The following is a 12,695-nucleotide window of genomic DNA, read 5'->3' as shown; positions in this document are numbered from 1 at the left end:
TGGCGTAGCACTTCCATCCCTCTGTTACAAATGCTTTAAGCAGCAGGAGTATTCTTGCCAGTGTACTTTTGTCTGCAGGTACGGTAGCAGAAATGATAACGGCCTCGGAACGTCTGAAGTTGATCATGACACATTATACCGATTCTTTTCATAACAGGCTTTAGTTTATTGGTACAAGCAGAATATGCTAATTTCTCATTCAACGCAGTAAAATGTCAGTTAATTTGCTCGCAAGAAATTTAGAAGTAACTGCAAACAGTGCTCGTTCCAGCTTTGGAGCGTTCAACCTGGACACAGCTAAAAGAATTCCATTATAACTGGTTCAATTTGTTTCCAAGTCAACCGTTTACGCTAATACAACTGATTTTGCCAAAAGAAAGCCCTCGCGAAATTTTTGAAACCTGTTGGAAGAAACTCAACTTAGTCCGATTGGTTTTATTACCTTTTCATGCTTCACCAGGTTTGAGAATTTCTACGTGGCAGGTGTGTGCTGTGTTCCTAAGCTCGGGCCCTACCTCGAACTCTGCGTACTGTGAGCACGAACAAGTGCCAGTCACTAGATGCAGACGAACTTATCACACGTATCGGCTAATTATAAAAAGGAGCACCCTGACTCACAAACAGAACTCTCATTTGTTTTTATCCCAAGACACACTGACCAGGTAACCTTGCAGTTTCTAGACTTGTATGAATGCAGAATATCGGTATTTAGCTTCTGCGAGCACGACAGATGTTACTGCCTATACAAGGTGTCCCAGCTAAAAGTAGACAATGTTTTAAAAACGACGGAGTGTGCTAGGAGGCTGAAACCAACTCAGTGGTGTTGAGGATCGCAGTCTGCGGTATTTTTTTCCTTTTGCAAAGTCAACTTATTAGTTATAAACTAATTGCCTAACATTTCAAATATTGGCTCCACCAAGAAAGTGCCAATATGAAAGTTGTAGATCATATTAAAAAATGTCCAACTGAAGTGTTTGCAACTAAGTGCCATTGATGAAGCTTCTTGTAATTGGCTTTAAAGAAAGCCCCCGAAATAGAAAAACAACTGCGTGACAGCGTCTGGGAGCACTGAGATACTTGCGCTACCACGCGGTTGTTTTGGTATTTCGTGACGACGTTCGGGCGAGGCTCCTCGACCTTGCTGCAGCCTCCCACGGTAGTCCCGGGCACCCCAGCAGCTATCCCCCTTCGAAGACTGGCCAACGGCGTCACGCAAGACAGTCCCTGGGGAGCCTCGTCGGCACTTGAGCAAGCCACCGGACGGAAGCAGAGCCCAAACCCGTTGCTAAGCCTAACCGGCCGGGCCTCGCTGCCGTCATCGACTGCGACCGGGACATGGGTGGCTACCAAGGCGACAACATATACCAGGATCAACGGGAGTAGAGATCCCGGAAGAGACATGACGCGACTTAGACAAGGAATCCATAAGAGTTGACGTCAAAAACATGTAAACATTCCACTCAAGCAGCGACGCAGCCAGAGAGGTTAGAGTAGTCAGACACTTGGGAGTGGTTGCACTAAGGCTGTGGACATAAGGACAACGTAACTAGCTGCTACTTTTGTATACGCATTAGAGAGGAGTATATGTATTATACATATTGTTAAGTTTATTTTTCCAGTTCTGGGAATTTCCTTTTTGCTTGCTTTCATGAAATCATGTGTGCTGTGCCGTCATACGTGTCTCAGTCCATCCCCTAAACATGCGCTCCCCCGAGATCTGTAACACCAACTAGCACTCAAAGGTACCTGCTCACTCACGTGTACTTACACACACAGGTACTCGCATCCACTGACCAGCACTAACTCCTGCCTACTCACACTCACCAGCACTCACCATGTTCACACTCAAGCCTTTGAAATGAGTGTGAGCGAGTGAGTGCCGACCTATGGCCACTCATATTTAAGAAGCATGGCCTTAGCCCGAGCACTGGTAAAAATTGAAGAATGAGCTGGTGCAGAGTAAGCCAAGGCTAGTGCTTACTTGTAACTCACATCAGGAAAGCTCAACGTCTAGGCAAAACTTGTGATTGTAATCCTCATCGGTCGAGTATGAAAGAAAAAATGAAGCCCCTATAGGCTACAATACCTAAATAAAATAATTTTTCATAAACTCTTCATTGAAAAAACGTCTTGGCTTTTTTTTTCCAAATGAAAGTAGAACGTTGAAACACCATATTGTAAGCAATATCTAAAAGACTATTTTTTAAGTAACAAAACTGTTTTTGTTACCTGCACCTTTCCTAAAACGGACAACTACAGAACATGACTAGAATCAATACTGAGCAATAACAAAACCGCAACTAAAAGCGAATTGAATTTTAGAATGCTGTAATCCAGCATGCATTATTAATACCCAGTACCTAGTCTTATTCTACTGGTTATAAAGCAACAGTAAAAGGCTCTGAATGCTAAGTCAGAAATCATGAAGTTTTAGCTCGGGAGCTCTTATCAAAATACACGAGAATGTATAAAACAGTTTTCTCAGCAACCACTGTACTGATTTTGATGAGGTATGCTGCATATAAAATGTTAAAATCTAGTAACTGCATGAAGTGCATTTTAAATTTATGCAAATAACTGTTTCAAAGAAATTCTTGGAAGAATGTAGAAACCAGTTTTCCTGGAACCCTATGCACCAATTTTGATTAGGTTTGCTGAACTTGAAAGAAATTAAAGATCTAGTAACTATAAGAAGTGGATTTTAAATGTATGCCAACAACTGCTTCAGAAAAATGCATAAAAACTGCAAAATTAAAATGTTAACTTGTGAGGAGGACTCTTGCTATACCCTCAAACATTGTAACAATTGTACGTAATCTGTAAATTTGTATAATGCATTTTTATCCACTTAAGATGCTTAAACAGAAGCAGTTTATAGAACTGCGATATCTGGTTTTAGTGGAGAATTACGCCACTGCAAACTTAATGTATCCATTTTTTTAATTTGAGGATTTTTGTGGTGTCTCTTCGTAAAAAATTTTGAGGTCCTAGAGCAAATGATGCTTCTTAGAGTTGCTTCTCAAGTGGAACAAATTTTTTTTCAAACTGGTTGAGTGGTTGTCTAAGAAGAGTATTTCTACTTTTTACATGCATTTGAATTGGAGAAATTCGAGTTGGCTATGAGCTCAAGTTTCCTCTTAATGTTTCAAGAAACCATACCATCTCTTCAGCAGGTCCAAGGGTTCCCAGGCATCCATGCTTGAATACTGCTCCAGGGAACATCAGCTGAAGCAGAGAAACATGTAGTACAGATAGCTGATTATATAGCAGCAGTAACAAAGCTAAACTTTCTCCAATTGTTCTACACTACATTTATACCCAACAAACAGGTATTAAAAATAAACACAGCAAAAAAGAGCCAAGCATGAACAAACAGAGGGGCTTGATATTTGTTAGTCACAATCACATGTAGCCAATGAAACCAAGGTAAGCATAGGGTAAATTACTTTCTTAATTTACCCTAGGCTTTCTTTGTATTTTGGCTTCATATGACTGCAACCTATCATTGTGGGAACAAGTGAACTAGTTCCCGCCAGATCAGTGCCAGTTCTTGCTCGTGCGGAACCAGCATGGCACCTCCTGCATGAACCCTGCACTATCCCTCTGAGGAGTGCAGGGAAGGCTGTCAACTCGTCCTACATGACGCCTGCACTGAGGGAAACATCTGCGACGAGCAGATGCTGCCATGTTGACCCGGTGAAATGAATAGTGAAGTGCAGCACCTCGCGAACTAGTTCAGGAAAAGGAGGTGAACCAAATGGACCTATGATCAAGCCCCTGTGCTGTCTAAGGTGTACTGCTCTCATGCGACATGCTGACACCAGTGGGGCCACCCTTCTTTGCATTGACAGTTTAACAGGATCACAGTAACAGGGCAGTGTGCTTGTTTAACAAACTCACGATGTTGTTTAACTGGATATATGTCAGGATATAAACGATATGAATGACATGCACAGTGATGCTACTGCGGACTTCTGATTTGGAGCAATTTTTGGAGCACCAGAAATTTCATTTTTGGAGCACTTTGGAGCATGCAATTTTGCATTTGGAAGCAGCAGATTTTTTCACATCCTGAAGTATTTCGAAAACACGAGTTGCAATTTACATTCAAGGACCTGAAAAAATTGTACGTTGTTACGAGAAGCTTGGTAAACACTTCCACCTATTGCAGATCTCGTGGAGAAAAAAAATGCTCTTCTGTGCATGCGACACACACACACAAATTGATATCGTTTCACATATTGCTAGCCTTCCCAGATGTCATTCGGTATATATCCAGTAACAGAAATGATGGACACATTGGCAGTTATAATCACATGTCATACTGCGCTTCAAACAAGCTACAGTAGAAACCCACTGTTATGTTCCCAGGTACTGCGTTTTCCCGGCTCTTAGGTCGTTTTCGGCTGGTCCCGGCATAGATCCCATAGGACCCAATGCATTGGTAACCCCACTGTTGCATTTCAACTGGGGGACCGTTCCCGCATCATGCGTTGCTAACTGTCACTCCACACCAGGCCGAGCGGCCATTTTGACTTTTCATGTCGCTTGGCTTGGTGGCTTGACGATGGAATTGCTCTCCCAAAGTGCCGGGGGCTATGACGTATTTTCGGTTAGCGCGAACAAAAGCAAGGCCTTAGAGATGCGTATTTGCTATCTAAAGATCGTGCCAATGACGCGTTGGGGCCCTAAAATTGGTTATGGTGCATAGATGTTTCGTAAGATGTCCAAGGGTGATAGCGCTATCACCGCACACTGTATGCTGTATGTGCGAGTGAAAGCGTGTGAGGGGAGCTGACGACCACGGCTGAATCTCTCGCGCGCGAGAAAGAAAAGTGGCGAGGAAGCCGAGGGAGATTCTAGAAAGAGGAAGTGCGCCTTCCGTCGCGCTCGAGGCACCGACGAGGTTGCGAGGAATAGCGGGCGGCTGCATACTGCACGGCGGCGTGCGGACCGTATCATGAAAGCAATCTGTGTTGGGGGCAGAGTCTAGGCAGTGTAGGTGCGTCGGCGGCTCATAGCTTTGTGCGCACTGTGTGTTCTCGGCGCTCAGTTTGTGTTGAAGCGATAGACAGCAGCACGAAGGTCACTTCGCTCGCTGCAGCTGCAGCGCTTCATCACGCCAGAGTTTGACAGCGTGTGCCCGCGCTCATCGAGTGTGATGTGTTCATGTTTGCCTGTGCGCGCTGATGCTATGCTTGTTAATATCATACCTGTACACCTAGCAACATAAAAATTCAGGATACCACCGCGCGAGGGGGGGGGGGGTAAAAAAAATGTTGCCGCCATGCCAAACAGCACATGTGGTATAGAGTCCAGACCTGTCACGACTCCGCAAAGTGACAAAGCACAGAAACTCAGTTGTGCATGATCTCAGAAATAAGTGCAACTACTTATTCTTGGCTTCTGATATTGCCATAAATCGTTCCAACTACCGTACTTTCCGGTGTATAAAATGCACTTTTTTTTTCAATTTTTCCTTGGTGCGTCTTATAGAACGGTGCGACATAAGTGCGTGTTTTTTTGTAAAAAACTGCCGTCAAAATCGGATTCGATGTTATGGCCATGCGAAGTGCGCTGGTTGACTTAATTGCTGCGGGTTCTGTGCCTGCTATCGAGGAGCCGGGTACGTTCTTATGCCATCAATCGTTCCAACTACTGTACTACCGTACTTTCCGGTGTATAAGACGCGATTTTTCTTTCTGAATTTTTCGTTGGTGCATCTTATAGAACAGTGCTACTTATGTGCGTGGTTTTTTTTTCGGAAAAACTGCCGTCAAAATCGGATTCGATGTTATGGCCACGCGAAGCGCGCTGGTTGACTTAATTGCTACGGGTTCTGTGCTTGCTATCGAGGAGCCGGGTACGTTCTTCTCGTGATCAGGTTCGCGAGTGCCGTGCGAGGAGGACGGAGCAGCAACAAAAGCGGCGGCAGGCCGACCGCGAATTAGCTGACCCCGAATTCGTCGCATCTGCAGATCGCTGTCCAGATACGACGTGGGCTGCTGCACAAACTACGCAGTTGTTACCAGAGTACAAGCCGCCCACCCCTCCCTCCCGTGCTACCTTCCCGCTTTCTTCCATTGTGCGCGATTAGGCTCAATGTCGGACGCTTTCACTCGCACATACAGCATACGGCGCGCAGGGGACAATGTTATCGCCCTTGGACTTTATACGAAACATCGCGGCAACCATGAATGCAAAAATGCGCCTGGAGTGGAAAAATTCATGGAGTGAAATGTCACTGTTCTTTTTCTTAAGTGCTTACCAAACCAAGAGGTGCGTCTTATACACCGAAGAGACTTATATACGTGTTTTTTTTCCGGAAGAACTGCCGTTTTGAGGGGGGGTGCGTCTTTATACAAAGGTGCGAGTTATATACTGGAAAATATGGTAAACTAGGGGAAATAGAGAAGTTTGGCATTTGCACTTCACTCGACAACCTGACAAAGCAAAATGAAGCCTAACGCACTCGCGGTCATATAACGACTGGATTGCTAAAAACGCGCGACCCAGCCCGAGACGAGCCAATCCGGCAAATCCAATATGGCAGCACCCTTTGGTTGCTCGCGTTCATGGTGGTGCCGGCGGCCCACATCCACGATTCTAGATGCATGTTGGTGACTAACTGCTCCCATGCCGCTTAAATTTATCGCACAGTTATATTACAGGGCGTAAACAAAAAAAAAATGCGGTGTTGTGGCGGCTACTTTTCGGAAGATTTAAGGCCGCGTCTGTACAATCGGGAGATGTGAGAACAATTCGGGAGGCTCCCAGACAATTAGGAAAAGTTGGCAGGTATGTAATATAGTTAATAAGCGAATGTACTTAAGTTCATACGAACGATAAAACTACTATCCTTACTTTGTATAGCTGGCTACTAATTTGGAATCGCAATCGATGCATCGGCTTTTGGGTGAAACTACGACTTTCTTTCAAATGTAAGAATTAAAATAATATTGTGTGCAGTTCACCACTACTCTCATTTTTAATTTTTTCCTGTTTCTCGGCTCTTGCGTTTCCCGGCTCTTACAGTAGGTTTTTTTTTTTACGGTCCTGTGAAAACGTAGCAGCGGGGTTCAACTGTACTAGCTGCGCTTCCGGAGTAGATACCGTCCACCGATAAAAAGCCAATTGACCTTGAAGCCACAATCCTCGACAGAAACCACACTTTGCTGTCGAGCCACCTTGTAAGGCAGACGCCGCATCGGCGCCGTGCGTGGCGCTATGGCTTAATTATGACGCACGGACTGGTACTCTCTTTGTCTCCTGTTCGCAACTAAGGTTGCAACTAAGGCCCGCCCTTCGTCACGTTGCATGTTTAAATTCCCCGGTGGTGCAATTGTCGGCGACAGACGCCGTCAAATCCGAGACTGTTTGGCGCAGTTAGGCGCAATTTTTGTAGATTTTATCACGATGGCGGATCATTTGGCGCACTTTGGCGCAGCAGTGGAATTGCTGCATGCATTTTACTTGAAAGGCAGTACATGCGTTTGTAACTTGACATGCAGCACAATATGTGCAGGGTTGGCTTCTCTGCAGCAATTTGGAGTTCTGCCTGATTACGCATGGCGATTGGCAGTGGAGCAGCACTTGGAGTGCCGCTACATTGCTTCAATGCAATAGTGTAGTCCACTTATAACGATATCAAGAATGAAAAATTTGATCGTTATAACCAATCATTGCTATATCTGGACTGCCGTCAAAAAAATTTTAATGATCTGCTGAATATATTTTTGTAGTCTCAAAACCAAATGTGCCACTTGCGATAAAAAAGCAACATTGTAGAAAGTAGGCTGTGAAAAACAGAACGTTTATTTATACCTCTAAATAGCGTTTCAATCATTAGGCGTGCTGAAAAAGAAATTTGCACTCTTGCTTTCGCAGAAGTTTCGGGTTCACAACCGCGGTGTGCATCGCGTCCAGCTGCTGCGCGGAAACTGGCGGCTATAATTTAGCCTGCATGAAATCAATGAGCGAGTCGATCGACGACATTGCACTTTGGTTGAACATTGGGGTCGGTGTCGAAGCCGGGCCATTGTCAATTGCGTCATCACTGCCGCTGCTGTCGTCGCTTCTGTCACACAATGCCGCCATCTGTTGCGACAACGATCGCCCCGTCGGAGATCTTTTTGGAGAATGAGGCAGCACTATCTGCACTCAGAAACTCCTTCATCAAAGCACCACCTGTTTATTCGTCAGTAGCGATGTGCTTCCAGAGTTCAGTAATGTCTGCGGGTTGCACCATGTTAGTTTCACCCATGAGGGTTTTGTCCTAGCGCACAAAGCCCTTTTCCGTTGATCGGCATGGCCACTGCTTCTAGCCTATATGATCGTGGCACTCCCAGTTTTGATAATCGTCGATATCATTGACAGTGCCAGCTCATACTTCGAGTCTGCAAAATTTGCAGCTTCGTCTCAAGCGACACAGCTTTGTGCTTTGTTGGCGCACCTCCCGCTGCTTCCTTAGCGCATTTCCACGCTCCCAGAGAGAGAGAAAGGGAGCACAGGCGCCGCTGTTATTGCTTTTTTCCCCCTCCTCTTCTATAGATGCTCGCACGACTGCCGTCGACGCAGGCAGGAACATGCTGGCGCCATCTTGTGCACGCTGCGCCAACTTGCAATGCGCGTCGATGGCTTTCGCAATTGACGCCCGGGCGGGATGCGCTGCACCGTAATGGTGGCAGGTACGAACTCGTGTAGTCAAACTTGTCTTTAAGGGCAACTTAGGAACGCAAACTTCACGATTATTCTGCACGAAAAACGCTGCCCAGAAGCAAAATTTCGATCGTTATATCAAATATGCAGTGAATAACATATTGTTATATTTGTTTTTTTTCTCGTAGCCCTAATGCATACGTTGATACCTTTAAGTTGACTCATCGTTATATATCGCATCGTTGTAACTAGACTGCACAGTAATCGCATCAACGTCGAAAGTCATTGCGAGATGGCTTCTGCTGTAATTCTTACTCTAAACTTACTCTCCAGCAGGAAGAGGAGCTCTTTCATTGAAAAAGGCATATGGGTGTTTGCTCGAAATTACAGCTTTTTCGTGGAAAGCATAGAGTGGTGTAATACTTTGCTGACACAATTATCACTGTACTATCTGCACACTGCACTTCTCTGTTTACAATGCCCAAATCTGGCGATGGGTGCTTTAAAGCCTCATCCACACTAGTAGAAAAACATGCGCAGCGCACCTCCGGCGTTAAAACGAAGCTGTGGAAGTGCCGCCGCACCAACTGGTGGCGAGCTGTTGTAACAGTCGAGTGACAGGATGAAAATTTCGCCTCCTCTCCCTTACTTGTGTCAGGGTTCGTAGAGGCTTCCAAGGCAAAAATTCAAGGATGTTCCAGGACTTGTCACAGGTTCTTCAAGGACTCAAATCGGCATCCAAAGTAGGATTTCTTTACTCTAACGTTTCCAAAATTGACTAGTTTTATTGCACTTACAATAAATAAATGTATATGACAATCATAATAAAAATGTCTAGCCTTAATAACTTCGCAAGATCACAACACAAAATGAATGCTTACAACCACGACTGAGATTTCTCCAGTATAAGCTGGGTAATGTTTACCAAAAATATTCAAAACATTCAGAATAAGGTTATTACACTAAAATAAAAAGAAATAAATGTATATCCCAATGATGTTAATAATGTCTAACCTTGATCACTTTGACAACAATACCCCAAAAAAATCACAAAACACAATGAATGATCCTAACACCTACTCTGATTTCTCCAGTATTAACTGGGCTAGTTTACCGAACATTTCCAAGCCATTCAGTGCAGTCTTGCTACACATCCATTATAACAAATAGATGTATATTGCAATTTAGTAAAACATGTCTTGATGATTGCAGAAGTCCGCAGTATTAAAAGTTAAGACAACGAACACTCACAACAGCTGCTCAGGCTTCTGCAGTATTAGCAGGGTTGGTTCATCAAAAATTCTAAAACAGCATACCATATTTCCTAGTGTGTAAGACGCATTTTTTTCTGAATTTTTCGTCGGTGAGTTTCATAGAACGGTGCCACCTATGTACATTTTTTCCCCCAGAAAAACTGCTGTCACAATCGGATACGATGTTATGGCCACACGAAGCGCGCTGGTTGACTTAATTTTTACGGGTTCTGTGCGCGCTATCGAGGTGCCGGATTCTCGTGATCAAGTTCCCGAGCGCCGTGCAAAAAGGATGGAGCAGCAACACAAGCAGCAGTAGGCCAACCGCAAGTCGATCGACCCCGATGTTGTCGCATCTGCAGACCGCTGTCAAGATATGGTGCGCGCCGCTCTGCAAACTACACCGTTGCTATGAGAGTACAGGCAGCCCTCTCCCTCCCGGGCTGCCTTCCCGCTTTCCTCCCTTGTGTGCAATTCGGCTCACTGTCGCACGCTTTCACTCACACATACAACATACAGCGCACGGGGACGATGTTATCGCCCCTGGACTTTACACGGAACACCGCAACAACCACGACAGCAGAAATGCGCCTGGAGTGGAAATATATGCCACCCATACGCTTGCACGTGACCCGCGTTCACGGAGTGCAACATCACTAACTTTTTTAAATCGCTTACCGAAAGCTTTATACACCAGTTCGACTTCTATACATTTTTTTCTTTGGAAAAACTGCTGTTTTGAGAGGGGTGCGTCTTATACAAAGGTGCGAACTATAGACTGGAAAATATGGGAATGTTATTGCACTTATATTATCATAAATAATGTTGGAACAAACCTCCACCCAAAGGCACTGAGCATCCGTGGTAAAGTTGCTCCACTATAGCTCTCTTTAGCTTCACTAGCTTCAACTCGCACGCAAGAGTGAAAGTGGGACAAGGCAGACCGACGGGCGAGAAGTGAAGAGAACGATAGGGTGAAGAAAGCAGCGTAAACACTGCCAGCCGAGCGAGCACCAAAGCACTGCACAGGTCTCGATCTCTCTCCGTTCGCGGTGACGCCTTTTATTTTTTCCGTGTAGTTCTGCAAAACGAAACCATGTGTGCTCGTGCTGGCGTATTGTTTCTTAAGTGCGGAGTTTGTCAGATTGATGCCGATCTACCACAGAAAGGAGGTCGCAATGTTGGTACCAGAGTGCGTTACTCACGAAATTCAAGGATTTTCAAGGACCTGTACGCACCCTGTTGCGTGTATGTGCGAGATGTCGCACGCTTTTTCCTTCACTTGCTGAGAAATTGGCACTGTGTTAACGTTCTTCTTCCTTAACCAAGGCGTGTCTCATTAAGATGATGACGTCGTTGGCAATGATCATAATCCTGTTGGTATGCTCTCTTTTGTTGTGGCTTCGCCGCGTTCAAAACAAATGAGAATGAGCAGTGATGCTACTGCGGACTTAAGATTTGGAGCAATTTTTGGAGCATCGGAAATTTCATTTTGGAGCACTTTGGAGCAGGCAATTTGGCATTTTGGAGCAGCTTGGAGCAGCCGATTTTTCACATCCTGAAGTATTTCGAAAAAGCGAGTTGCAATTTACATTCAATTACCTGAATAATTCTTATGTTCTCACGAGAAGCTTCGTAAACATTTCCATCGATTGCAGATCTCGTGGAGAAAAAAATGCACTTGTGTGCATGCGACACACACAGACACAAATTGGTATCATTTCGTATATTGCTATTTTCCCAGATGTCATCGGTAATATCCAGAAACAGAAATGATGGACACATTGGCGGCACGCAGTTATTATAACCACGTCATGCTGCGCTTCAAGCAAGCTACTAGCTGCGTTTTAGGAGTAGATAACGTCCGCCGATGAATCGCCAATTAACCTTGAAGCCGCGAGCCTCGGCAGAAACTTTTGCCGCCGAGCCGCCTTGCAAGGCAGACAGACGCTGCGTCGGCGCCGTGCGTGGCACTGCTAAAGTCACTGGAACCTGGAACTTTGAAAGTACCACAACCGCCGGAGCGAGCGCAGACAACACTGCGCAGGCAACACTGCGCGGAAAAGACGAGCGGCTCTTCCTCGGGTTTTCTAAGCTTGCTACAGTGAAGAAGAGCACGATGGCTGCCGCAGTGGGCTCTGTGAAATCCACAAACAAAACCGCATTTCGTTTAGCTAGATACGATGTAAATTACAAGTACAGTAGCCGACGGATTTTTCGGACTCCAAAAATTCGGACTTGTTGGATATTCCAGACTTCATAGATGTACCGGAAGGATTCCCATAGAGCTAATGCATTTTCGCGAGCGATTTTTCGGACGAATCTAGGAGCCAATGTTCGATTTTCCGGACTAAATCGCTCGCTCCGAGCCACGCTAACCGATTTTGGAGGCCGCCATGTTGGATTTTCCGCTGGCTTGGCTTCCAGTGCCCCCCTGTATAGCCTTCAAAATCAGTAGATGCACGCTATCCCCTCGTCTCCGAGGCCATGCCCGCTCTTCCTTGGCCGACAAAACGTTCTAAAAAGCTGCACTTGCTTTTCTTTTCTCTCTTTTTTTTTGTTCGGTCCGTACGCTGTGTGCAGGTGAAAGCTTGCGAGGGTCAGCCAGCAACCGCAATTTATTCTTACGCACGCGAGAGAGGAAGGCGGCCGGAGGTGCGCGTGGAGTTCGTTTGCTCGCGGGGCACGGGGAGAAGGCGGCGGAGACGGTGGGGAGTTGCATTCTGCTGCTCTTGCATCAATCAATCGGTCGGCTACTGCACTCGGAAAGTGAACCATTCAACT

At 45.5% G+C, this 12,695-nt stretch overlaps 1 protein-coding gene across 2 annotated transcripts in view; it reads right to left on the bottom strand.

Moving 5' to 3' along the window:
* LOC119443052 (serine/threonine-protein kinase 31-like) overlaps positions 1-12,695 on the bottom strand; it is a 205,961-nt gene that overhangs the window by 13,488 nt on the left and 179,778 nt on the right. For both annotated transcript variants that reach the window (XM_049660456.1, XM_049660457.1), the window contains exon 18: positions 3,160-3,225. In XM_049660456.1, coding sequence (XP_049516413.1) covers positions 3,160-3,225 — 66 coding nt within the window. The remainder of the gene's footprint in view (positions 1-3,159; positions 3,226-12,695) is intronic.

Source organism: Dermacentor silvarum, chromosome 1 (genome assembly GCF_013339745.2).
Source record: "Dermacentor silvarum isolate Dsil-2018 chromosome 1, BIME_Dsil_1.4, whole genome shotgun sequence".
NCBI classification, from domain to species: Eukaryota; Metazoa; Arthropoda; class Arachnida; order Ixodida; family Ixodidae; genus Dermacentor; species Dermacentor silvarum.
The sequence above is the reverse complement of the archived record's forward strand: the minus strand, read 5'-3'. Positions and strand labels throughout refer to the sequence as shown.